Source organism: Castor canadensis, chromosome 10 (assembly GCF_047511655.1).
Source record: "Castor canadensis chromosome 10, mCasCan1.hap1v2, whole genome shotgun sequence".
In the NCBI taxonomy this organism is placed as follows: Eukaryota; Metazoa; Chordata; class Mammalia; order Rodentia; family Castoridae; genus Castor; species Castor canadensis.
In genome coordinates this window covers 10,549,889-10,577,664 of record NC_133395.1, presented here as the reverse complement: position 1 = coordinate 10,577,664, position 27,776 = coordinate 10,549,889, and the positions used below count along the sequence as shown (strand labels likewise).

At 40.0% G+C, this 27,776-nt stretch overlaps 1 protein-coding gene across 6 annotated transcripts in view; it reads right to left on the bottom strand.

Moving 5' to 3' along the window:
• Nucleotides 1-956: 956 nt before the first annotated feature.
• The window catches only part of Nalcn (sodium leak channel, non-selective), a 305,907-nt gene continuing 279,087 nt past the window's right edge, over nucleotides 957-27,776 (bottom strand). For all 6 annotated transcript variants that reach the window (XM_074043034.1, XM_074043036.1, XM_074043032.1 and 3 more), the window contains 14 exons: nucleotides 26,647-26,740; nucleotides 26,033-26,139; nucleotides 25,759-25,833; nucleotides 24,921-25,040; nucleotides 21,972-22,040; nucleotides 20,935-21,083; nucleotides 20,241-20,334; nucleotides 18,540-18,672; nucleotides 17,789-17,904; nucleotides 14,565-14,722; nucleotides 11,685-11,835; nucleotides 9,893-10,042; nucleotides 5,057-5,174; nucleotides 957-2,679 (listed from right to left, as the gene is read on the bottom strand). In XM_074043034.1, coding sequence (XP_073899135.1) covers nucleotides 2,483-2,679; nucleotides 5,057-5,174; nucleotides 9,893-10,042; nucleotides 11,685-11,835; nucleotides 14,565-14,722; nucleotides 17,789-17,904; nucleotides 18,540-18,672; nucleotides 20,241-20,334; nucleotides 20,935-21,083; nucleotides 21,972-22,040; nucleotides 24,921-25,040; nucleotides 25,759-25,833; nucleotides 26,033-26,139; nucleotides 26,647-26,740 — 1,731 coding nt within the window. In that variant the 3' untranslated portion in view covers nucleotides 957-2,482. The remainder of the gene's footprint in view (nucleotides 2,680-5,056; nucleotides 5,175-9,892; nucleotides 10,043-11,684; nucleotides 11,836-14,564; nucleotides 14,723-17,788; nucleotides 17,905-18,539; nucleotides 18,673-20,240; nucleotides 20,335-20,934; nucleotides 21,084-21,971; nucleotides 22,041-24,920; nucleotides 25,041-25,758; nucleotides 25,834-26,032; nucleotides 26,140-26,646; nucleotides 26,741-27,776) is intronic.

Genomic DNA, 27,776 nt, shown 5'->3' with positions numbered 1-27,776 from the left:
AGGTGGCCCAAACAATGTATACCCATGTAAGTCATGTAAGTACATGTAAAAATGATAAAATGAAAGAAAAAGAAAGAATACAATGAATGGCATTAGCCAGCCATTCTGTCTCACCCCATTCCCTTTGGGTCCTCTTAAACTGCCACATGGGAATGCATGGGTGGTCTGTTCTCTTTTGGGGGCTCCACATCAACTATTCTCCTCCCAGGCTTTCTGGTACCCTTGAATCCCATGGCTCCTTTAATTAAAGGGAGTGGATGGCACAATGACAGGATTATTATCAGTGGCTGGTTCCCTGAGGACCAGGGAATGTTGTGGCCTAAGTCTTCCCATCTGCACCACTGGACTGTTTACACATCAAGGGGTAGGGAGAAGGATAGCACCTATTTTCTCTGACTTGCTTTGGCTCTGCTTTAGGAAATTCATAGAGCTACGTCCCTCAGGAAGTGTTTACTTCACTTAACTGAACATGGAGGGTGCTGTGGCTTTAAATGCATTGCTATTCTGTCCTTGATCCACTGCAGAGTGAGCACCAATGGTGTTCTGCTGAGTATCAATTACAAACATTTTAGGAAGGACTTGGCAGTTCTGTGAGAATGAAGCTGCATTACTCAAGTGTAGTGAGCCAAGGAAAAAAAGTGTGTTTTAATGCAGCACTAGTGCACACCCTTGCCCTGACCACGGAAGTGCCTCCTCTGTTACTCCATGGGTTTGGAAGGTATGGGGTGTTCACTCAGCCCTATCAGAACAGATATAAGAGGAGCATTCTGGTTTGGGGAATTGAACTGAAATGAATACCAGAGGCAGAGTTTTTGCCAACCATTTGTGGACTGAATATTTACCACAGGGCAAAGTGACACACACACACACACACACACACACACACACACACACACCACACACACACACACACACACACGAAAAGGGTTTTGAAATGATCACTGATTCAGTGTAAATTCTTTTATAAATCCAATATTTATTTTATTTTTTATGTACAAAAAGTAAACTCCAAGTGAACATAAAACCAAATAAAATCCTCTTGGCTGCACTGACTTGAATTATCCATTATCTCTGTCACAATTAACGCATATACCACAGACTATCACCATAATGTCACACTTTGATACAGAAGGAATATGATATTTGGCTATTTGAAGAATGTTAAATAGAGAAAAAGAGACCGTTAAGCAATCTGGGAGACAAAGGATTCTTAAATAATTCATCTGTTAAAAATAATCTGAACGGCAAATCTCCAATCAGTAATTATAACATAGTTAAGGCCCAAACTCACTTCTACTTGGTCAGCCCAGTGAAGAGTCCAATAATTTCCCTGAGGACATGGACCACTGGTGTGTGAAAAATACAATGAAGTTGTGGAATACAAAGATGGGGGGACTGAGAGTAAGATTTTTGCAGGGTACCATTATTTCCATAGGAGATTATGGTAAACAGGGATTATTTTGAATCTAACATAGTAATGGTGAGTGGGACCAGCCCATAACAGCTCTGTTAATTCATTGCAACATGGGCAGACCTGGTAGGAAATGAAGCAATCAATGACATCACACATGCAAAGACTTTTTAAAGCAGTGATATAGCTTTACTCTTTCTCCTAAGCTCAGTTCTTAATATTTTCACATCACCACTATCTATAGGTATGTCTTGCACCAACTGACATCCTGAGCCAATTGCTTTGATTGGGACCTACACGAACAATTTTCTTAAAAGCAAGTAACACTTCTATTAGGGTAACTGAATATGGAAATCATTTTTTTTCTAATTTCTAAATATCTTGTGCATATTTAAAAAAATAACATGAGAAAAAGAATAGAGAAAAGGGATACACTTTTTAAAAATTCAGAATCTGTAGTTTGTGAAACTACTATTATTTTAGCCATGAGCTTAGGGCTGATCTTTTCAGATCAATCATAAATAATAAATTCTCCCAAGAGAAGTATTTCTAGTGGAAATGGGAAAAAAGTGAACCAAATCTATAACTCTTGTACCATAAATGTCAGCCACTTTGGGCTTAGCACTCTTTAGGGGATAGTAAATAGTGTATAAGAGCACATATGAATATACACCTTAGCTTACATAGACAGAATATATGGAATATTTGAATGATCTACATTTGCTGTTACTATAGTTTCTAATATAATCAATACTTCCATTTTACAAATTTTCTTTATTTTGTGGTGCTGGGAATGGAACATGGGGCCTTGTGCATGCTAGGCAGGCATTCTACCCCAAGCTACACCCCCAGTCCCAAATTGTCTTGAATATATTATAATAATCCACCATACATACAGCTTTCACAGATAAGTTTCTATGCCTACTTATGCTGGGGCAGAATTCAATTTAAAAAATCTTGTGCCAAGTTGGAATTAAATTATATATCAATTACAGATTGCTCAGTGGACAATGAAGGAAAATATGAGGAAACAGTTTTCACCTCTTGACCTTCTTCTGCCTTGACTTCTACCTAAATATCCAGAAGGTCATCGCCACTTTCATCGCTCTCCACAGTCAGCTGTCTTGTCCACCACTTCTTAACCTCTGAGCCACACGAAGCTGCATCTGTCATGGGGTTCATCTTGCAGACTACAGATTTCACTGTTGTTCTCCCTCCAAGCCGGGGGTTGACCGTGGGTTGATCTGGTTGGCTTGTTGGTCTTGGTGCTGTGGAATTTAATAGTCGCATGAGAAATGGTGCTGCTTCACTCTGTTGAAACCATTCTTGGAAAACCACGACATTTTGTTCCCAAGTCCTATTGCTAAATTTTCACTAAGAAACCTTTTCATCATTTGATTCTTTACAACAGATTTTTAAATTGTACTCATGGACAACAAATAATGGCACTTTGAAAAACATGTGGCAGGTCCCTTTCACTTTGAGAAAATTATGAAAACTCTAAAATCACTAACAGTTCCAATCTTTGTAAACAGAGGTGTCATAGAAATAGGTGTCCTGTGGTGTTCATTAGCATATGTATATAAAAACAAAGAACAAAGGAAAAGGAGAGATATTATGGTATGGAGGGAGGAGGAACGTAGTGAGGGTATGAAAAGAAGACGTGGCTTAGGGTCTCCATAGTCATGGTCTTGCATCCCATCTCTGTAACCTATAGATATGTAGCCATGGGTAAGTTCAGATCTCTGAACCCAAGTTTCCTCCACTGTAAAATGAAGAGAATGCAAATGTCCTCACCCATCTATAATGAATATTAAAACAGATTAACTGGGATGACCTAGGAAAGTGCATAGAGTGCCACCGTAAATGCTCTTTTTCTTTCTCCTTGCCTCCTCAAGCTCAGTATGCCCTCAATAGCATGTCCCTTTTTTTGATATTAAGATTACAATAGGTATGGGCCATTGGAAGCATTTTTTGACAACATTCTTTTGTCCACTTAAGTGAACACCAAAGACAGCATTCATCCCCAGACCATCTCTCCTATTTGCCTGTAGTGCCTGGACTTGCAGCATCTCATCATTCAGACCTAGACTGCTGTAACATCTTCCAGCTTGTCCCTTGCTTTCTGGCACTGCCAGTGAGAATTCACTCTCACCCATTGCCAAACGGCCTCCCTAATGCATGGATTCCAAATGTCAAAAGTTTACTGGCTCCTAGTTGCTTGTAGGATAAAATTGAAAGTACTCAAGCTAACATTTTAAGGCTTTCAAGTTGTGGCCCCACTACCAGTCTTGTTTTTCATCATTCCTGGCTTTGCTTGACCCAGAGGAAAGCTAGATCCTCTCTGATCCCTGAATAATATGCTCCTGGATATACACAAGGGTATTTTCCTTAGCGGTAGCATGAATAAAGATCCTCTGAACAACTGTAGCCTCAGAATGCAAGTTGCACCATCATCTACTTTGTGGAAAGATATGCTCAGGAAGACTACAACCTCATCCAACTCCTTGCTTGAAGCTGGGCGCTGTTAAAGGGCAGAATGAAGCTTCCTTTACCATGGATTAGTTCTCTTCAAAGAGAGCCATGTGCAGAGGATTCTGGGCTGCTTGTTGCATTGTTCCACCTCCATCCCTGAGTGGCCTTCATGCTCTTATCTGAGCCTCCCAAAACCTGTTATTCCTTTAGAAGAAAATTCTCATACTACATCAGTAAGATGTGGAAAATAATAGAATTATGAAGATTAAGTGAGGGAACATTTGCAATGCACTTAGAGTAGCAATTAGCATACAGCAGTAATGCTGGCTGCACACATAAATGTCTGTTGTCATTATTTTGATATTATTGAGGTAAAGTCAACTGCACAAAGTTGTATGTTAGGATAAGGCAGGGGCTTGAGCCTTTTCTGAGAACTATTTGGCATTTTCTGAATGATGCTATCTGCCTGTTCTTTCTCAGATTAAGTAAATTTCCCCCATGTTTCAGATGCCTTAATGCATCTCCTCTTCCTCCTTTTTTTGGATCTTGGCTGTAATATCTCACTTTGTTAACTTTTCAAGCATGGCAGCTGAAAATGAGGGCTGAAACAGTTAAATTTAGAGAAATTATTTTGAAGGGAATGTTTCTATTAAGGGGTACATTTTTCCGTGTTTGTCTGTGTGTAAATAATTAGATATAGATATGGATCTGAAACATCCCAAAGTGGCTCAAATGTTGAAGACTTGGTCCCTATCTTGTGCTATTTATTGGGAGGTGGTGGAACCTTTAGGAGATGGGGCTGAGTAGGAGGCCTTAAGTCATTGCAAGCATGCCCTGAAAGGAGACTGTGGGACACTGATCTCTTCCTTTTTCTCTTTGCTTCCTGGATGTGGTGAGGTGAGCAGCTTCTCCCACCACACACTCTCACCATGGTGTGCTGCCTTAGCCCAGGTCCCAAAACACTGGGCCAACTGACCGTGGGCTGAAACCTCCAGCATCATGAGCCAAAATCAACTTTTCCTCTTTTTAAGCTGATTATCCCAGGTACGATTACAGTAATGGAAAGTCAACGAATAGACCTGTGTTTTGAAATCTAAGACCCAAAACACACAAAGAGAATAAGTACTTTTTAAATGTCCCAGTCAGTGGAGAAATGACCACTGTACCTACCCGAAGGCAAACGCCATTGCCCAAACTTTCTTTGTGGTTTCTCAAACTCAGTTTTAACCTGCTGATTTCCTCCTTGGTCTGGCGCTGTGGGGCTTAGGAGCTGCTGCTGGCTGCTTGTCTGGATAGGAGAAGAATCAAGCAGTTACGGCTCTTTCTTATAGTGGAGGGGTGCATTCAAGTACGATATATTAGATATATTGTGAGAATTTTTGTAAATGTCACAATGTATCCCCACCCAGCACAACAATAAAAAAAAAATGAAAATAAATAAATAAATAAATAAAATTTAATTGGCACAAAATATTTGTACACACAGGGTACAGTACGTTGTGATAATTTAATATATGTATGTATACAAAGTGTTGACAAAATCAGGTTAATTAGCATTTTCATCTCAAATATTTATCATTTCAATGTGTTGGGAACTTGTGAACTCTTCTCATTATTTTGAAATATGTCAGAGGTTATTGTAGGCTGTAGTTACCCTACTTGTTATAGAACACCAGAAGTTGGTAATGTGGATGGAACCAGAGGATATATGCTAAGTGAAATAAGCCAGGCACAAAAAGACAAATATCACATGCTCTCACTCATTTATGAATGCTAAAAACTTGACCTCGTAAAAGTATGGCTCTTTCTTAACACTATTCTTGTCTCTGCACTGGTCTAGACCCATACCTGATGATAAGAAAGGAAGAACCATGACAGGAAAACAACTATGAAGAATTAGAGGTATGGATAATGTCCACAAGAGAGAAAGGAAATGTGAAAATGTACGAAAAGAGCTGAGGAAGACAATGGAGCCACCAGTGTACAGTGGGCAACAGGACACAGCTGTCTGGACAATGCCTTTTCTTGGACATTTCTGAATAACACTCACCCCTTATTTCATCCACACCTGAAAACACCACTGATCTCTTATACCTTGGCTGATAAATGGGGCAGGACCAGTTGCTTTGCAGGAAGGGCAGGGGTGGGGAATGACTGGTTTGGGGGCAGTAAACTTTTGCCAGCTGAAGGTGAGAACCTAGAGCTCCAAGAAAAGTGTCTGTGCAGCTATGTGACGGGCCCAGGAAGGATGAAGCTGATGACAGTCACATACTAAAGACTTCCCAGATACGTTAGTTTCTGATTCACCACTCACCTTCTTTCCTACGCAATTTCTTGGTTTTCACTTTGCTTCAACATCCCCCTCCTGGCTTTTGGAATACCTCTTGGACTTATTTTTATGTAACAACAGAGAGGTCAGTAATCATCCCTTTCTCTTGCTTCATAGATCCTGTCTTAGTGTCTGTCCCCACCTACCTGGCTCCCACACAGACACTGCCAACTGTGTGCAGGACAGATCTGCAATAGGGCCACTGAGGATGCTTCCACTTTCCCTCTTCCTGACTACCTTGGAATGAGTTCGTGGAGACAGAGGCAGGTAATTCCTACATGCTGGGAAGCCAACAGCATGAAATCAATCTAAAACTGGGTGAGGGCAAAAGGAGGTCTCTAGGAGCCTCCTGTTGGACCACATAGACCCCTGGCTGTGTTGGTCTACACCAGGAGCTCTGGGCCACCCCAGGAGTTCTGTGCAGAATGCTGGATGGACTCCATGTGGTCAACCCCCTGTCATTACTGCAACCTCATAAAGGGGCAGGACCACCCTGCCAGCTGCTTCTCATAGCACAGGGCTCTCCAGGAGGCTGATGACTCTCCATGCGTTTTTCTTTTATAGACATGTAAATTGAGTTTGGAAATAAAAATATGCTGTGTTTTAGTAAACAGAAGCTCCTTAAGCCATCGTCCTGAATTCTGTACACTCCTCTGATGTCAAACTAACAAAGGACAAATCCTCAATGAGTCTGATTATTGAAGGAGGGTTGAAAGCCAAGAGCAAACATTTTCAGTGATTGAAGCGAGCTTTTTTCTCTCGCTCCCTTGTTATTATGGACCCTAACTGGGCTAGAATGGGTTGTGACTGTAGATGCAGAAAGGACAGAGGATAGACAGACAGAAAGTGGGATCAGGTGTGTTGGGTGCTTGGATGGAGACACACAACCTCATTGCTTCTTTATCTCTATTAATCCTTTCATTTACTCTGCTTCTTTTCTCTATCTATATTCTTTAAGGCCTTACTCCTTTACAGTTCTTTAAAACCTTGCTTCTAAAGTCTTCTTTAAAAGCTTGCTTCACAATTCTTTAAAACCTCTTTCCTTAGACTCACCTGTCCCATGCTTTCTCTTAGCTGTTCTTTAGCATAATCTCTCTTAAAGTCTTTGTCCCCAGACTTGCACTGTCCCATGTTCTCTCTTAACTTTGTTAAAGTCTCAGTGCTCAGACGTGCAAACAGCAACAACCATGCCTAAAAACTGCACATGCATAACTCTTAAAGTCTAGGTCCTTAGACTCGCACTGTCCCATGTTCTCTTTAGCTTTCTTAAAGTCTCAGCCCTCAGACTTGCTAGCAATTCCCCTTTAGCAATTCTCCTTCAGCAATTCTTTTCCCTTCAGGAATCCTCCCTCCAGCACTTTCCTTTCAGCAATTCATTTTCCCTCTTCAGCAATCCTTTTCCCTTCCAAAGCCTCCCACATCAAAAAGCCTCCCTTAATCCAAAAGCCAAAAGCCCCAAAGCCCAAAAGTAAAAAGCCCAAGCCTCCTGTCCTCCTTCAGTGAGTCTTTCATATCCAGTGGTAAACAGGGTAGAGCATCGGTTCTCGCGGAGGGGAGTGACATTGTAACAAGAGAAACCAGCATTCCTGCTTCACTGAAGGTAAACAGTTTAGGAGAAGCAGCTGTTCTGCATTTTCCTCCTCTGTGGTCGGGGCTGTGCCAATCTCGGCCTACAGATAAACATCTTAGGAAAAGCAGCTGAGCTGCATCTCGCCTTGCTTATGTTTATTTCTCAAAGGCTTCTCATAATCCACTCTCCACAACTGATTTTACTGCAAATTTCTCTGACTTGCTGAGAAGAAGAAAGAATTTAGAGCAAAGCTTCATACAAACCATGGTCTTTCTAAAGCCTATAATATTTTCAGGCTCAAATTTACTCCTAGATTAAATGTTAACCCTTCAGGCAAATTTTTTTAATGAATTTTTTATTAGGATATATTCATTATACAGGAGGGGATTTAAAGTGACAATTCTGATGTACATTATTTAGATTGCCCCCATGATCTCCCCCCCTTAACCTCCTCCTAACCCCACTTTTAGCAATTGTAAGAGGTTTCTTAGTTCTGTATTTGAAGTCCATTTACCATGTACCTACCATCACCTTAATCTCCTTCCTTCACCCTTCCCACTTCCACTCGTACCCCGTCCCCATACCTATTTTACTGTCTTGGTTTTCATTATTAATATTTAAGTTGATGTTCAAAGGGATGGCTCAATGTATGCACACTGTGGGTGTGTTTACTTTGGTCCATTCAACCCCTTCCATTACTCTCTCTTACCCCTTTACCTTCCACTCTCCATTTTTCAACAGCTTTCAATACATAGCCTTATATCCTCTACCTTCACATCTTATGTTATGCCATATTACTGATGCTCTATCATTCTCTTTTCTTTTCCCTCTTTCCAAGAGTTCAATAAAGTAGTTCCACTGTTACAAACATGTTCTGCATCTGAGTATGTATAGGATCATGCTTGTTTTTGTGTAAATGCATATTTGTGGATCTATCTTCCATGTATGTATGAAAAAACATGCAGCTTTTATGTTTCTAATCCTGGCTTACTTCACTTAACCTTCAGACAAAATTTTTAAAAAATATTCAGGCATTAACATTTTTTAGTATCATATACTGTACTTTAACTATTGAATGTTCTCCAAAGGTATATGTTAAAGACTTAGTCCCCAGCCTGTGGCATTACTGAGAGGTAGCAGAACCTTTAAGAAGTAGAGCCTAGTTGAAGGAAGTTAGGTCACTGGGGGTGTACCTTCAAAGAGTATGTTGGGGCCCTGTACATTTCCTGTCCTTTGGCTCCTGTCCACCATGGAATAAGCGCTCCCATCATGGTATACCACCTCACCACAGGCCCCAAAGCAATGAATCAACCACTCAAGGATGTGAGTCAATGCCTTGTATAGCTATCCTTATCTCAACCAGCAAAAACCCTTGTTCCTTCCTATTATTGCTTATACTCTCTCTACAACAAAATTAGAAATAAGGGCAAAATAGTTTCTGCTGGGTATTGAGGGGGTGGGGGGGAGAGGGAGGGGGCGGAGTGGGTGGTAAGGGAGGGGGTGGGGGCAGGGGGGAGAAATGACCAAAGCCTTGTATGCACATATGAATAATAAAAGAAAAAAAAAGTGAATACTAATTAAATACTTTAACAGATTTAAAAAGTATTCATTTGACTTTGTCTATAATGACTGACTAATAACATACATTTGAAAACAGAAATAAAGGGAAATAGTTTATTATTAAAATTTGATAAACTTCATGCTTGCAAATACTTTGTCATAGTATGGTGTTCATTTGCCATAGTTCACATTGCTTGTTAAAAAAAAAACAACAAAAAACCACTCAAGGACTTCAGCCTTCTGAACTGTGGACCCAAATAAATCTGTCTTTCTAAATTGATTATCTGAGGTGTTTTGTCATGATGATAGAAGGCTAATGCACCATATAAACCAAAACTGAATCCTGAATGGCAAGACAAAACCAAAATCTGGATGAACAACGGGAACCATTGCTTTAGCTTTTTTTTTTTTTTCAATGAAAACAAGTCTATGAGAAATACTATCACCTTGTTTGAAATGTCTATATGACCAGCACAAAATTTTTTTAATCACAAAATGATACCCATCATATACAATATGCTTAGATGAAGGACATCTCATACCCTACCTCAGGTTGGGTATTGTGATCCTGGCTGTTGACATTCGTTTCCTCACTTGGCTGGGTGGTCTCGATGCTGGGAGGATTCAGAAACCGGCTCAGCTCTTGTTGTTGGCTCTCTCTCAGGCTGTGGATGATGCTGCATGACTGCTGCTGTTTCTATGGGAAGATGTTGTTCCTTCAGTAAGGTCAAAATAAGCCCGGCATCCCTGCCCCACCCTCACTCAGGTTATGTTTTCTTCCTTCTTCTTTGAAGACCTGCAGGATTGTTGACCTCTTGAACTTCTGGGTGAGGTTCTTGAACTAGTTTCAATGATAAGGTTTGATACAGAAGAGGACTTAGACATTTAGAAGCTTCCTTTTTCATTTGCGTACCAATAATATTAGTTACGTTTAGTGATACTAGCTTATGTTTTATTTACAATGACTAACATGGGTGTTCTATTTTTTCTCTTCTTATTTTACTTTTTGTTTATTAAACAAAATGCCACCCTCCCTTTCCTGCAAGATGTAAGTAGAGAAGAGCCTTGAGTTGGACAAAGAAAGCTTTGCTCCTGTCTTGGTTCTGAATTGTGCAGGTCTACCCAGTAGGCTGATCCAGAAGCCACTCTGTCAGGATGCATCCTGAACCCTGGACTCCTTGTGCCCTCTCAGAGCCTTTGGAGACACATGGGATCTCTGGAGCTGGCAGAAGTATAGTGCACCACAGTGGGCAGATAGCCTGTTCTTAGAGACTGGGATGTTCCTTATCTTTGGGGTCTTTTTCTCCTCCAGTAGAAAGGCATGAATCTAGAGTTGTTGGTGGTGTTCTAAAGAGAAGCTTTTAAAATTCTTGCATTAGCTTTTATTATATATTAAGTGTTTAGTGATGACATTGATTTTCTTCTTTGTATGTGAAGCATAAATAAAAGCCTTCATGAAAGTAATGGTCTAATAGAAATACTCACTGCAAATACAGTTTATGCCACCACAATATATGTTCATTAATTTATGAGTTAGAGACTCTTAGAAGCCTGAAGTTCAGGAAGCAGCACATAGTTCATTAAAGTCCTCTGAGAGGTCATCTTTAGAGACACAGCAACATTATCAACTGTATGTTGGAATATTTTAACAGTAATTTAAATGTAGTTTTGCAAATTCAGTCTCAGTGGATAATTTTGGAATTTTGAATAGTTGAGTTTAACAAATGAGTTTAATAAATATTTTAATATCTATAACTTGAACCTTGGTTTTTTGGCAGTACCGGGGCTTGAACTCAGGACTTCATGCTTTCATAACAGGTGCTATACAGCTTGAGAACACTACCAGCCCTTCTTGCTCTAGTTATTTTGTAGATAGGGTCTCCCTTTTTGTGTAGACCAGCCTAGAATCCTTCTATTTTCCACTTCTGCTATAACTGGGTTGTGATAGGCACGCACCACCACACTCAGCTTTTTCTATTGAGATGGGGTCTCACAAACTTTTTTGCCTGGCTAACCTGGATCTGCAATCCTCCTGATCTCAGCCTCCCAAGTGGCTAGAATTCCAGGTGCCTGGCTTGTATTTGAACCTTTGTGTGATATTATAAAACTGTGATTCCACCAAAACATGTTAAGGACTCTGCTGAAGAGAATAAGGCTGAATTTAGGGGGGAGGTAAACTCACAGCAGCATTCGATTGCCCTAAGTGGACGAGGTTGGTGTCATTTACGGGATATCAGGCTAGTCATGGAAGATCTGTGCCTGGGGTTCTTGGACCTCTTTGTGTTTCCCCTCCTCCGAGGGAATAGGGAGCCTGCCCTGCATGCTTGGGATCCACTCACAGCCCGGATGCGCTTCAAGCACTTCTTCAGCCACATGCGGATGGTTTGCTTGGCCACCTCTTCCTCAATGGTGTACTCCAGCTGCTCCCGAGCAAGCAGCTCCTCCAACTGCAGGCTCTTCCGGATGTCCACGGAGCGGTAGGAGAGCATGCTGGGGGCAGAGGCACAGCAGCATCACAGGTTTTACTCACCTGGCCTTTACACTACCAGATGTTTCAAAACCCAGAGAGCACATCACTTAGTCCAACCAGTACTGCATTTTGACACCACCCCTTACCTGCTGGGTGACATGGCTGTCCTTCTCTTGTATGTAAGATGAGGATGGTACTGGTATCTGCTTTATTGAGTGATGGAGTAAGTTGTACTTATAACAGTAAGTGCCACCTAAGTGCTGTGCAACAAAAGGTCAGGCTCAGCAATGATTTACCTTTCTTGCTGGCTAAGTACAGACTTTGGAACTTTCTCTGCAGAAGGAAGAGTGCTCTTTCCATACTTTCTTTATAATTAGTCTACTTGGCACACTTCCATATCTATTTACCTCATCTATCCCTTTGTGTATTCTTTATTAATTTTAGAGGATACAAAGTCAGAGCTGAATGTTCACTCTCATTTAGTCCTTGGCTCAATAGACCCAGACAGTGGTAACTGAAGCTAATTCAGCTGATGTGCTACATTGGAGCCCAGGGGCAATAAGGCAACACACAGAATGTTACCACTGAAGGGTCCACACCCAAACGCATCGCAAATCCCATTTGGCAGCATGGTGGCCCCTGGAACCCAAATTCTCACTCAGCCCCCTATTGTGAGCTCAGAGTCACAAAGGAGACCAAGTCACAGCATGGGGGACTCTCAAGAGCACTGGGACACTGGCCTTCTTTGCTAAGTCTCTTCCCAACATGGAGGAAAAAACTGCATTTGCTCTTCCTCTCCTTCCAACTCGTCAGGAGTGTCATCATCCTTTACTATTTGTATTATGACCCGAGCTAGAGTAATAGGGAAGGGGGCACCACTGACTTTGTCTGGGTCCCTTAATTAAATTTACCATTGTGCTCCAAACAGGTTGGATGTGATGACACCAGTGTGTGTAGGTGCCTCACATTCAACCTAAAAAGAATCTGTCATATAAGGAAAGACTGACACTCTGAGAGACAGAGGGATGGCATCTTTTGTCATTCACATATATTTTCTGTCTCAACTTTTTTTTTCCTCTAGCTTTTTCATGGAAGAAATGAATAGAAGGAGATAATAATAAAACAGGGAACTTTCTCCAAATCCTTCCTCTTCTGATCTTTTGTCACCTTAGAACTGCTGTGTATTTTTATACACCTGAATGCTCCCCAGATTTGTGACACAATATACAATTCTTAACTTGTCAGGTACTTGCAACTTGGTCAAAATAGCTACTGCTAATCAAGGGTTCTTTTTAACTTTGTTTTAAAAAAAAGTTCTTTTAACTTTTTCTGTGTTATGGATGCCTCTGGCAATAGAGCCTATGGGAACATTTCTTACAATGCTGTTTTAAATGCATACAATAAAGTACACAGAATTATGAAGGAAACCAACTATACTGAAATGTATTTCTCAAATTAGTTTCTTTACAAAGGTGGTCATATGGTAACATAAGTCCTTCTTTGTTCTTCCTTGAATCAGTGACATTTGGCCCAGCTCAAATGGCTACTATAACTTAGAGGTACTCCTGAGCACAGATGGGGTTTTAAGAACCAATAAAGGTAGTAGGAAATATGATCTGAAAATATCTTTAATTTTTCTTGGGGTGACAAAAACATGGATAATTTTTATGTTTCTGTGGTTTCTTGACTACACTCATCATTGAAGAAAATGCTGCACTTTAGGAAGCAATTATTGAAAATAATGATATAATTGTTTTCCCTCGCAAGTCATGGACTTCTGAATTTTATCCATGGGATCTTGTTTAAGATGGTATCGGTTGGACGTTTTCCCAAAAAATAGATATTTTGGGGTCCTAACCCCCAGTACCTCAGGATGTGATCTTATTGTAGGTGGGGCCCTATTCCAATATGACTGATGTCCTTATACAAGGAAGAATTTGCATATAGACACACACACACACACACACACACACACACACACACTACCATGAGATAAAGGAATTGATTAATCATGCACTGCTTCTACTAGCCAAACATTTGCGGGAAACTGCCAGAAGTGAGGGGAAAGGCTTGGAACAGATTCCTCCTTATAGCCTCAGGAGGAAGCACCCCTGCTGCCACCTTGATCTCAGACTTTCTGCCTACAGAACTAAGAACAACAACTTTCTGTTTTTTAAGCCACTAAGTGGATGGTACTTTGTGACAGTCACCTTAGGAAGTTCAGATGCTTCTTAGACAGAATGAAAGGCAGAGCTGGTTTGACAATTCTTCTGGGCTGGATACTCATTAAATGTGTGGAAAACGTGGTGTTTTAAGCAATGGGTGGAGAGGGCAACTACCAGAGAACAAACAGGAAGATTCTTGCCAGACTCATCTAAGTGAGATCTGGATTGAGCCCCACCTTTGCTGTGGAACACAGTGTGAGCAAGTCACTTACCTCTTACAGGACAGCTCTTTATTTCAGAATGAAGGGTGGAACTGTGTTCTCCCAGATCCCCTATACTGCGACTTCTGGGATTTGGGGCCACTGTTACCCACCCCACCCCCCCAAAATGAGGCAACAATGATCATTAAGAAACAGTGAGAAAGGCCATTCATGCCTGGGAAGTGTGGCCCTGTTTTGTAACCACTGCAATGTGGCATTTTGGGTTTTGAACATACTTGGTAATTGCATTCACAGGTCTTTGAGGACCACACCTTTGGTCTCTGGACTCGGTTTGTGACACTGGGCAGAGAAGCTGCCTCATACCTCAGGACATCGTGGAAAGTGACGTCGCCCCCGTTGTGCAGCCTCTCCATCTCGTAGCACATGTGCTTAAAGAGAAGTTTGTCTTTGTCAAGGTCCACCTCCAGCCTCCCACGCAGCAGGCGCAGCAGGAATTTCACGCGGAACGTGGGGATCAGGCCCTAGATGGGAAGCACAAGGACTGGTAAGTCATCAGGAGGCCCTGGGGATTCAAAGAAGACAAAACAAAGCAAAAACAGCAGCTATTTCTCAAAAGACAGCATAACTAGCATCAGACAGGCAGAAAGTCCAGTGGCCTCCTTGGCAGCTGGGTAGAATTATGCGCTCAAAGAAAAGCATGAGCTGAACCTCCGAACAGTGGGTTTCTGCTTCTCTGGCTCTATGGGATATCATGACATCAAAACATGTGGATCCAGCAGGGGTGAAAAGCCTCACCACCATTTCCATGGAGCCAACTTAGGGCTTAGACTCAGTAGCCCATCCCCTACTCCACACTCGGAGTGGGTCAGTCATGGGACACAATAATGGGCAATACACACATGAGTGATCCATTTGCTAGGAATTTGTTAACATTTACTGTGAAGCTGTTCTTCCATTGAAAAATAACTCCTTCTCAGATCTTCTTCATGATTAGAACAGGTATGTACCAGACAACAAAAAGACTCCTGGCTCTACCCTCATCCTGGATCAGAACAGATCTGGATTCTGAGAATCTAAAAGGTGTTGTGACCTTCCAGGCAACACAGCCTGCAGCACCAGCCCTGGCTATGTCTTTGGATGAACACCATGGCTTCCTGTCAGTCACTAGCATCTCAGTGCAAATGGGGGTGTGATCATTCCTTTGTGTATTAAATTAATCCAGGTTCCTGTAGGTGACAGTCAAGGAGATACAAGTGGATCCAGATGAAATGAAAGAGCTGGCTAAGACCTCTGAATGTAGGTCATTATTTCACAAAAAAATCCTAAGAGACTGGAGCCCAGGTGGGGGCCACCACGGAACAAGAGAAAGGGTCACTGTCTGGCAATTCCTGGTTGGAGTCCAGGACCCCTCCTTTACAACACTTGCTCTGGCTCTTGGTTTTTGCACTTCCCATCAACTCTTGCTGAAACTATTTCTGGATCTCCCCCATATCTTCCTGTGGCTGAACTTTCTTGATTTTTAAGATGTAAGGTTGCATTGCACCTCCTCAGATGGACTATCATGACCATCCCCACTGAGGTGCCTGCCCTGGCCCTAACGACTCACTGCTATTTTACTCTTCAAAATGCTCATTGCTTCTTGAAATAATGCAGGCTTTCTCCCTTACAGAAATGCTTGCAATCAGAAGTGGTTTTTTTTTTTTAAGTTTTAACAAGGATTTACTTTAATATAATAAGATAAAGCATAGACAAGGAGCAGGGGAGAGAAAAAGAGAAATATTTCCTGTTCCCCATACAGGAAATGGGAGCAGAGACTTCATCAGAAGTGTTTTGAACTTTAGATTTTTTTAATGATTTTTGTAATATTTGCATATACATAATGATATATTTTGGGGGTATGACACCCAAGCCTAAACATGAAATTCACTTATGTTTCATAGATGAATGTATGTGTATACTTTATACACATAGCCTAGAGGTAATTTTATATAATATTTTTAATGTACTTGAGTTTTGACTTGGACCTGTCACATGAAGTCAGGTGTGAAATTGTCCACTTGTGGCATCAAGTGGGCACTCAAAAATTTTCTTGAATTTTGGACCATTTTGGATTTTTGGACTAGGGATGCTCAATCTATACTATTAATAATAATAATATTATTTCATCTGATTCTTTGTTTCCCCCATTAGAATGTAAACTCTGTGAGCACAGGGACCCTTCCATCTTGGTCACTACTTTATCATCAATGCTTAGCCATGTGCCTGACTGTTAGGGTAAATAAGGGAGAAGAGGACAAGGAGAGAGAGGAGAAAGAAAGGAAGGAGAAGGAGGAGAATAGGGAGAAGAAGGAAAGTGGAGGAGGAGAAAGGAAAGAAAGAGGAGGAAAAGGAGAAGAGGAAGAAGTAGCAGCAGTGTCACTTTGGTTAAAATCTTGGTTAATAAAGGAATGCAACACAGGTTACTCCAGAGGCACCTGCACACCCATGTTTATTGCAGCACTATTCACAATAGCCAAGTTATGGAAACAGCCAAGATGCCTCACTACTGACGGATGGATTAAGAAAATGTGGTATCTATACACAATGGAATTTTACTCAGCCATGATGAAGAATGAAATCTTATCATTTTCAGGTAAATGGATGGAACTGAAGAACATCATTCTGAGAGAGGTTAGCCAGGCTCAGAAGACCAAAAATCGTATATTCTCTCTCATATGCAGACTTTAGATCTAGGGCAAATGCAGCAATGTGGTTGGACTTGGATCACAAGACAAGGGGAGAGCACATACAGGAGATATAGGAATAGGTAGAAAACCCAAAACATGAAAGTGTTTGATGTCTCCACCCCAGAGGAACTAATACAGAAACCTTAAAGTGACAGAGGTCAACATGAGAAGGGGATCAGAAACCACTGTAAAGATCAGTTAGAGATGAATCAACATGGGTTGTAACACAGGGGTACATGAAAACAATGCCAGGAATATTTCTGTATAGCTATCCTTAACTCAACTAGCAAAAATGCTTTGTCTTCTTTATTATGCTTATGTCTTTTCTTCAACAAAATTAGAGATGAGAGCAGAACAGGCTTTGCCTGGAAGTGAGGAAGGAGAGGGTACGGGGGCGGGGGGAGAAATGACCCAAACAATGTATGCACATATGAATAAATGAATAATTAAAAAAAAAATCTTGGGTAAGCTTTACGGTTAAAACATTCACATGCTGGCTCACGTATAGTGCTTCAGTGTTACCACTTATAACTCCTCTGTATTTTTAGTCAGGGTGGCTAATTGAGCTTGAGGTGACTGTGAACTCAAAATGTCCTGTCCCATTGGGAGTCACAATTTCAATTTCACCCCTTCTCCTGCCCTGAGTCCAAGGCTGATTCCTTCCAGACTCCTTTGATCCTTTGGTTTCCTTTTCTTGTTGGCCTCTTACAAGTCTGAAGATGAGGATATTCATGGTTGGTTGAGGACACGAGGAAGAATTTACTCTGTCCCTTCTCCTCCCTGCGTACTCCAACCACAAGACCACTTTGCTGTCTTTGGGGTATGTCAGTAGGGTCTATGGGGTGGATCATACTCTCCTACCTCTCTTTTATCATCTACCATGTTCCAGATGATTTGAAAGTGTCGAAGATCATTGTAACTTAAAAGCTGGTCCTCCTCAGTGGAATAAAACAGGGAGAAATTTTCCACAATTATGGCTAAGGAAAGAAAAAGGAAAACTGAGAAGTTAGGGAATTGTGTTGATCTGTCATATTTGAGAAAAAGTAAAACATCTATTATAAATAATGGATTTTATCACCCAAATGATATAGCTAAACATTTAAAGTTCTTTTAGTCTGGTTTCCAGGTTGGCATGCTTCAGACTTGAACTAAGCTATTTATCTAGTCTGTGTGTTTTCAAATTGTGAGGATCACCCATGCACACACTCTGTGGATGTGGACACCTATGCCAGCTGGCTTAACTCTTAGCTGAGAGGCCCAGGGCAGATTTTAAAGGTCATATGGGGTTCATAGATAGATGAACATGAATCTTTCAAAAATGAAAATGTTTTTGCGAGGTGGCCTTCCATGTATTCGTACCACTCAGTCCCTGGGAAGAGGTCTTTTGAAATTAATGATCATCATGAACAGTACAACTCTTGAAATTGTAATCAACTGCCATTTACATGCCTTTCAAAGGTCTTTTCAGCTTCTAGATTGAGAGGCAACAATTTATAATTAATGCCAAGAAACACCCATCCAACGCAATCCAGGATAATTACTTGAAATTGTACATAATTATCTAAGTACCTGAGTTTAAAGAGTAAAAAGATAGTCAACGAATATCACTTACCTACGAGCAGATTTAGCATGATGTAGGCAATGATGACATAAAATGAACAGAAGTACATAAGTGCTCCAGCATAATTTCCACAGTCTGTGGCCCAGTATGTAAGTTCATCTGGAGTACAAAATGGAGGCTGAACCTGTGGGGTGGTGGAAGGAGAGAGAGGAGAGGGAGAGGAGAGAAGAATTCAAATTTCTGCTGATTGTTGGGAGTGAACATATTCTTAACCATACAAAATTCAATTAATTTTAAAGTCACCTTGTAAGGGCTTCATACATTAGCTATATCATCTGTAGTAAAAATCAAAAAAGAGTATTTCATTTATGCTATGCTTTTAGTCTTGTAGAATCTCAAGTTCATTGTCATTGTTAGAAGCACAATGAAAGTGGACTGTTTTCTTCCACTCGATACTCTTTCTGCCATTTCCACTAACCCATAGAGAAAAGGAGCCACTAGGATCAAACTACAGGAAGTCTAGCAAAAAGTCATTTAAAAATATTTCTGATAGGTTAATATTTAGAAAGATAGACTGCATATAGTAAATTCATATTCAAATCATATAAGGAGTAATCCCAGTCCTGTGTAACCATTATGGGATGCTATAATTCAGTATTATGGGATACTGAATCTTATGGAACAAGACTCAGGTTATCAAAAGCCTTCCCATTATTTAGGAGTCTGTTAAAATGCCAATGCATCTTAGAAACTGTCCTGGTTCCTTTCAGCCAGAGCTCTTTCTTCCGTGTTCTGCAGGTGCCTTTATTTATTTAGACTTTATTCAACTCTGCTTTGGGTTATATTGATTTGATAAATTCTACTTCCATTATTTCTATGTAAAGTTCTCTAGCTCCTACTATATGCTAGGTTTGTGCCAAGCATTGGGGGCAGACTGATAAGAGAGATGCAGTTCTGTCCCCTGAGTGCTGCTGACAGTCTAGTATCACAAGTGCAACCCAAGGGCTACTAGCTCCATGTGGCAATTTCAGTTAATGTTAATAAACATTAAACAAATTTAAATTAATGTAAAATTCAGTTCCTCAGTTGCACTAGTCACATTTCAAGTGCTCAGTAGTTATGCATGGCTAGTGGCTTCCTGAATTGGATAGCACAGATTTCCATCATTGCAGAAGTTCCAATAGGATAGCATTGGTTGGCAAGGTGAGAGGGAGATGAAATAAATTATTGAAGACAATAGTTCTCTGGCATTGTAATACATTCTCCAACGCAGAAATATAGTGTTGTGGGAACATCTAACCTGCAGTCTTAGCGCAAGGGAAAATGCCTGAAGGAACTGATGTTTAAATGAGGCCAGAAGGAGAACAGAGAGTTAGCTTGGCAAAGGCAGGATATCAGAGGAAGAGGGGCTCAGAGCCTATGACCCATGTGGGGCTTGGCGAGTATCTGTTGAATACATTAAATTAAGGAAGTGGAGACCCCCCCACCCTGTTTGCCAAGGTATTAAAGATGGAAGGGAACGAACACTATGCAAATAATGTGTATTGTTGAATAGGACTACAATAGCTCATTAGGTTAATTGAGTATTTCCCTGTGTATTCATACACTGCATTGTAAAAGAATGTAATGTACACAGCAAATAGGTAAGAAATATACTTTTTTAATACAAAGTCTAATGTCAACAAGGAAGATACCCCCAATATTGCGCATTTCAGAGAGTCGAGGCACTAGTAGTGAAGAGGGAATATTTACCATGCAATCGTGCATAATCTTGTTCCAGTCTTCACCTGTGACAATTCGGAATAGCACAGTGATAGCTTTTCCAGCTGAAGAAAAATTTGCGTGCCTAATTTAAGAAAAAAAAAATCTCAGAATGTGAATAGTAAGATTTGACACAAAGTAGCATGGTTTGTCACCACCAAAATAGGTGGATTTTGCTGAAATTTTGGTTGACACTTTCCATTGTTTGTCATTTATATTTTCCCACAAGTGATCTGATAAGCCAACCAATTTATTACTATCAATTTATTCCCATTCCTCTTGAATGATTGAGTGAGCTTTGGCAAGTAAAAGGGATTCCCTTTTTCACTTGGTCTATACCGTGAAAGGAGAAGCAGCCACACATCGAAGAGCAAGTCATCTTAATTTTTTCATCTAAAAAATAATCTATTATCTTTGGGATAATTGGTACTTTGTTATTCCTGAGGGTTGGTAGAAGCATGGATTTCTTTTCTTTTCCTTTATTTCTTAATTTTCTAAGTTTTCTAAAGTAAACATGCATATCTTTTTCATTTGGAAGATGTCACTGAAGATTTGGATATTTTATTTTATTTTAATTTCCAACCAATTGCTTTCCTTTTCTTCACCTCTAGTTTTTAAGAGTCAAAAACATTTAAATTTTTATTCATGATTTTACTGATGAATAGAAATACAGCTATATGCCAACCTGTTAATGTTCTCTCCGTATTTCACAGTGCCAAATAAAACAACTCCAGCAAAAGCGTAACACAGCAGCAAGAGGAACATTCCTACTATGATGAAGAAGCTTTTGTACATGCTGACAACCACTGTCAGGAGAAGCATCTTCAATGTTACCTGGAAGAGGAGGGATACAGTGTTGTGGAGAAATGTGGGGAGGGGACAGTGGGAGACAGACAGTCGTCCGTGTGTCAAGCTGTGGAAGACCTGGGAACTGAGTAATATTTAAGCAGGTTGGCTCACAAGTGATTCTCAAGTATATTATTTGAAAGTTTCTTCCTACTAGGCATTAAATCTAAACACTATTCAAAACCCACCAGGCACTGAGAAATTCTACTCATACTTCAAACTGTTCAGTCTCTCCAGCCAAATTAATAAAAATAATACTTGGTCTTCCAGTTTCTCTCCTCTTGCTCTGAAATTTACTATTAACACTGCACATGTTTTACTGTAGCAAATAAACTCAGTTTTACCCACCGACTTTCACAAAAGCAAGTCTAAATAATGGCACAATACTAAATAATCATCAAATTATTAAATATATTGATTATGTGGACATATGGGATGTATATATGAAATAATGCTAGTAACAAAAAGGAAACAAAATTTCTAAAATATGAAAAATGTAAGTAGAGATGTATGCATGAATATTAACAAAGAAATCAATCACTGGTCAGTGAGGATTTTTTTTGTTTGTAATAAAGTTACTTAACATAAACTAAGGCACACTAAGAAAGACTTTTGTTTTCACAACTAATATATTATCTTGCAATTATGATTGAGTTTATCCAGCAAACATGAAGATTAAACATATATGGCAGGAAACATACCACAAAATAACAAAGCTCCTGATTTATTTTAATAATATTTGTATTAATCTTTACTTATGATGTCTAGTAATTTCTTGAAAACAGCTCTAAACACCTAGGATAGCGAAGTCACTGACCACCACTCTTTCTTCAATACATATGTGACCTTTGGTAGGATTCTTCATGGCATACTCACATGTTTTCCACAGATGGAGAAAAACCTAAAGACAATCACACACGCTCCCATCATGTAGGTATATGCATTCTGAAATTTAAACAGAAGACAGCCTCTTATAATTTGCACAAAAGATTTTGTTACAGTTCCATTTTTCATTTTAAGTCTTCTGTGAAGTCTACTGAATAATTAGTTTAACAAAATGTGAAAATTCATATAAGAAATTTAACTAAAAAAGGTGCTGAAAAGGTCACTGCCAAAACTCATGAATAAATATTAGATATAAAGTCAACTCTCAAATGAAACTTTGGGCTTTGTTTTGCTCAGTTGAATTCTGTATTTTGAAAGTTATTTTACATAAAACAGCGACCAGTTCCTTTGAGGACAGGGGATGGAAATGCAGTAGAACCATGCACCACGAGGAAGTCAGTGAGATAGAAAATAAGGGGATACTGATGAAGAGAAAGGGCTGATGCTGAAAAGATTATTGAAGGCAGACTCTTTCCCTCTGAAGACCAGTCACAGGGTCACTAGTCTAAGCCTGTTTCAGAGACCATCCCCCTATTCAGGAACACATGCAGCTCTTTCTTCAAGTATGTGATTAGAGCAAGCAATGACTCTGTGCTTTCTGACTAAGAAGGCTTCCTCTGAGAATCAAAGATGCCACTGGCTACAATTGCAATAACTTTGACATTCAGCTGATGCCAAAGTGGCATCACTCTCCATCATGCCTCGCCAAATGACAACAGTCACAGATGGCCCCTGGGAAGGGGGTCCAGTGAGATCCTTGGTGAGGCACAGGACAGGAATGTGCACACAGAGAATCTGTGGATGAGGGACAAGGACCTGTGCCTTCTTTCCCAGCAGTGCACTGCAAAAATATGGCAGAGAAAGATCACTCTTCTGATCCCAGAGGTTCTTGGGGAAAGAACAAAATCAGTCAAGCAGAATAGGCAAGTTAGTCTTTGGGGCTTAGAATTTCCTTTCTGGTGCTGTCTGGGATTGGGAAGTTTATTCTTTTGCTTGGTCTGAGTAGCTTTTAGCTAAAATTTATCTAGCAAAAGAAGAAACACGGGCTTTGTTTCCTCTTCTTTTCATGTTATCTTAGGATCTATTATCTTTGCCCTTTAAGTTCTGGAAGTAATAAAAACCAACAGTTTATAGGATGATGACCCACTGATTTTCATCTGGACCACAAGGTCCGAATCTTGTACCATGGCACCCTCGCTCCTTATACTCCACCCAAGTTATCTCACTTTCCTCCGCTCCCATACCCTTGCTTCATAGGGATGACTGCCTGAAATGCTCTCCCCTCACTCTGAAGATGACACCTTATCCTCACCCTCTTAGGGATGGATACCTTCCAGGACCATTTTGATGAAGCCACCTCCCACTCCTACATGTTGTCACAGGAACACGGGTGCCCTTTTCTGCACCATAGCATAATTCTCATTGATTTGTGAGCATGCTCTGAATATCTGTTTAGCTTTCCTGGCTATAAGATTACCAAGCATAATGACTGTCTTTGGTTTGCTCATTTTATTCTCAGTTTAGCACAATGCCTATACATTTTTATGCTCAAAATCCTTGATTTTTTTGAGAAAACAAATTGAAGTTAAATGAGAGCTCAAATAGTCCCTGATGCTGAAGGCAACCACTGGTTTAAAAGGGACATTCAATATGTGCATATAGAATTTCATACTGAAGCAGGCCTCTCTGATGAGATGGGTAAATGAGTTCTATGTGTTTGTGAATCTTTGTTGACATACCATTATTATTAAAGATGGTGGGAGAATGGAGAAAAATGGATGATATTATTTTTGGCTGGTTTCAAGGATGACTAAAAAACAAAAGGTATTTAAAATATACCTTATGGGGTTAGTATAATCTTTACTGTTTGTGGAAAGTTTACATACATGGTCTTCATAATGGAATAGGTGGGTTATGAAGTTATAGCTCAAAGTTCAGAGCAGGAAAGAAAGGATAAACAAAGACACATAACTTAGTCAAGGCTGGAAAATGGTTGAACTGAGACTAGAGCCCAGATCTTCCAAAGCCACACTGCCCAATATCCACAAATGGTTACTGCACACTTGAAAAATAACCAGTTCAAAATAGGATGTGCTGAAAATGTGAAACCCACATTTAAAGATTTCACACCAAGGAAAAGAAGAATGTAACCTGTTTAATACATTTTTATATTGTTTATTTGTTGAAATAATAGTATTTTGGATTTGGTAAGGAAGAAAAAATTTAAATTTATTGTTATCTGTTTCTCTTCAAATTTTTAATGTAGCTCCTAGAAATTTTTAAATAACGTTTGTGGCCACAATTTATTTCCACTGGGCAACCTCACTCTAGACTATAGTCAAGCACATCTATGCCTATAGATTTTGAGCTGGTTCTTAGAATAAATGGAAAGTGAAGGTATTTTAGGGAAACTAGTGAGAAAGCATACGTATAGAGATGAAAAGGATGTGTTTTAGAGAACTGGCAGCTAGATGTCTGGAGACAATAAGGCAGTGGAAGTAGCTATGAATTAAATTAAAAATACTGACTATATGGGAGTGGGATGGAGGCTACATGTGGGTGCAGAGAACAGGGCTTGAGTCTTCTGACACCAGCCTGCTTAGGAATTTAGACAGAATCTTTAATCTTGGTTTCTGTTTTCCTCATTCTTTATTGTCTTATTCTTTGGTAAAACAAAGGCAAAATGAGAAGATGGTCAAGATTCTTCTTTCTGGCTTGCACACTCTAAGCCAGGTTTTGCCTGTGTGAAGAGTGTGGGTGGGTGCACACATGCACATGTATGTGCAACCATGTCGAAAGACCATCCTGGTCAAAGTTGGGCTCAGGAGGTTCATCTAACACCCAAGACTCGTTGACATGGAGTGGAATGAGACTGGAAACAGGACTGAACCAAGTGGAACTGAAGTTGTTAACTAGAATAAAGTTGAATTATGTGCCTACCAGGAGAGCAAAGTGAAGCACCACCCACACGACACCGAGGGATGTCACCAGGAGGTCGTATCTATTCCTTCTGCTCTGCCAGAAGCCAGCAGGTGACATGGCTATGATCTTCATGGTAACCTGGAGAAAGGTAATGGAGAGAATAAACAGAGAGTGAGTGCTTGGCACATGTTTAACTCTATTGACTTGAAGTAGATTATATTTTTAAAGATGTAGTGAGCAGAAAGAAGAGTGTATCACCAAGATATCCGATTTTATGTTTGAAGCTAAGTAGGTTATAAATCTATATTCTCCACACTCTTGTTTTATGGGTAGTTCTGACAGCAAACCATTTTTCTTTCTCTAATAAAAAAACATAGATTTTGGGAAACACCAGGCAGTTTAGGGTGAAATGAAAATCTACTTGTGTGTCAAAGAAGATTGTACTGCAAAGCGATATTTTATACAGAGCAGTAATAAAATAATCTTTGCTGGCCAACTGTTTTCTTTGCCACCACAGTGTAATTTGAATCCCTGAATTATAGTGGCTTGTGCAGTTTGCTCTAATTATTTGAGCTCACATAAGTAGATAGGCCACCATTCAGATACAAGAGTTGACAGCAGCATTTATGCAGTTAGAACAATTGGAACTGTAAAGTAAAATCTTTGTTCCAGGCAAGAGAATAGCCTAAAAATGAAAATAGTCTAAGAGCATGCTCCCAGTGCCCCTTGTCCCCCTAGAAGGCTTCAAAGACAATGGAACACAGAATTGGAAGTGAATACCATCAAAGGGGAGACACCAATTTATTTTAAAATTGTACACAGCTCCCCCCCAGAGCCAGATGACTCATTACTGTACCTCTAGAACAAAGATGAAGGTGAAAACAACTGACATTGTTGCCAAAGGGACAGTCACAGGGTCTTCGACATCCCACTGTAACCAGAAGAATACACAAGTCATTGCTACAACCACTGGATACACACAGATTCTGCCCCTCAGCTACCCATTTTTACACAGCTGTGAATCTTTTTTATTGAAGGACACATGCAGGTGTGCATGGCAGTTTGCAGTATTCCCGGATGTTGCAGAAATAGAAAATTCACTCCCAGGGTCTCAGGGTGAAGTGAAGTACCTTGACGGACAGCAACACAGACTGTGCCAGAACAAGTAACGCAATTGTCCTCTTAAAAAACGGGTGCTGGGTTATGTCATACATTTTAGCTCTAAAACCATCATTATCTGGAAAAGAAAGGTTTAAGTGAGGGCAATTTAGATATGGGTCACATTTACTTTCTTGTCTTTCATTTTCTTTAATGCTCATCTTAAAACCCATTACATTCTCCCCCTCCAGTTCAATCTATTGTGAAGTGTTTTGCAGGAACGGCTGGCTCTGAATATTTAAAACGACAGTGCATGACGCAGTCCGTATTGGAAGCAGAAGCACATCATTCAATTTCTGTCAGTTTAATACATTTCACTCATAATTTTTAAAAGGCAAGCACAAATATATTTTATTTAAAAATTCATTTTTTCATTAAGGCACATTCTGAGTGCACTGGAGCACAGCCTTTGGGGTGGCTGATTTTAATAGCCTTATTGAGAGCTGCAGTTTGGAGCCTGTTTCTGTATTAACTTATGCACACCTCGTAGTGGTCTCACAATTATTATTTTAATTGCAGTCTGAGGCTCCTGGGGAATCGTGAACACTAGTGCCCAACATGAATAAAATCAGAGCATCTTTGATACCCGGGCGAGGAGGGAGATGAAGAGGCTGAGCAATCTTCAGTCTACTCTTGAGATCTTCCCATCTCCTCTGATCTACGGTCAGCAGAGCCGTCCCCTTGACAAAGAAAGAAAGCAGCCGAAGGAAAAGGAAAAGGACATGGTGGATGGCATGGTTTTATACACAGGACTAGCACAGGGACTTTCAATAAAGATAGTTTGCAAACGCCACGGTGCCTAGGGAAATGTGCTCAGAATTCTCAAATCCGAATAGAGAAGAGTCCTAAAACGATGGCCATGTGTATCAGAGCATTCCGCTGCCATCAGTTTTTAATCTTTGATTTGGATTTGGGAAAATTGCAAGAAGTTTTCTACATGATTACATTTTCAAGAAAAGGATACTAATAGTGGTTAGTTTCCTTTCATTTCATAGCAGCAAAATTACAACGTGTCAAGCTGCTGCTTCTAGTTAAGGGTATTTTTCTTAAAAAGATTCTAATCTGTGCAATTGCAAACTATTTTTAAGAGGTATGAAGTTATAGAATTTGCCTCTTTAAGAATTAGTGCTGTGATAATTTCCTAAATGGGATCGGTATTCTGAATTATAAAGTAGAGTACTTGATAAAAATGCACATAAATTATACTGCATTGTATTATATTTTATTATGTAATAAAGGCAGAAGTGTAGTTGAAGAAACTGGGTGGAAAAAGAACCAGTGTCACCTCTATCCTCCTTTTCCTTCCCTAGAGCTGATGACTGTCCTTCCAGGGTACCTTATCCTTATTTGGTTTTCAGAATTTTGTGCCATAATGTATGTATAAGTACAAAAGAATATATTTGTTTTGAATTTTTAAATTGACATAAATGGCAGGCAATATATTTTTTATGCACTTTGTCTTTATCTTCATTGAACAGTATGTTTTTCATATAGCTAGAGTCCTAGGCATAACATGTTCATTTTAATGGCTCACATAGAGAAGCCCATTGCAGAAATACATCAGAAGTTACTTGTTGTAGGTTTATGGACTATAAACAATGGTACAATGGACACTCAGGTGCTGTCTTGCAGTACACATCTATGAGAGGGTCTCCATTAAAAATCTCTAGGAGAAAAATTGCTAGTATCTAGGAATTTAAGCACATTTACCTTAGC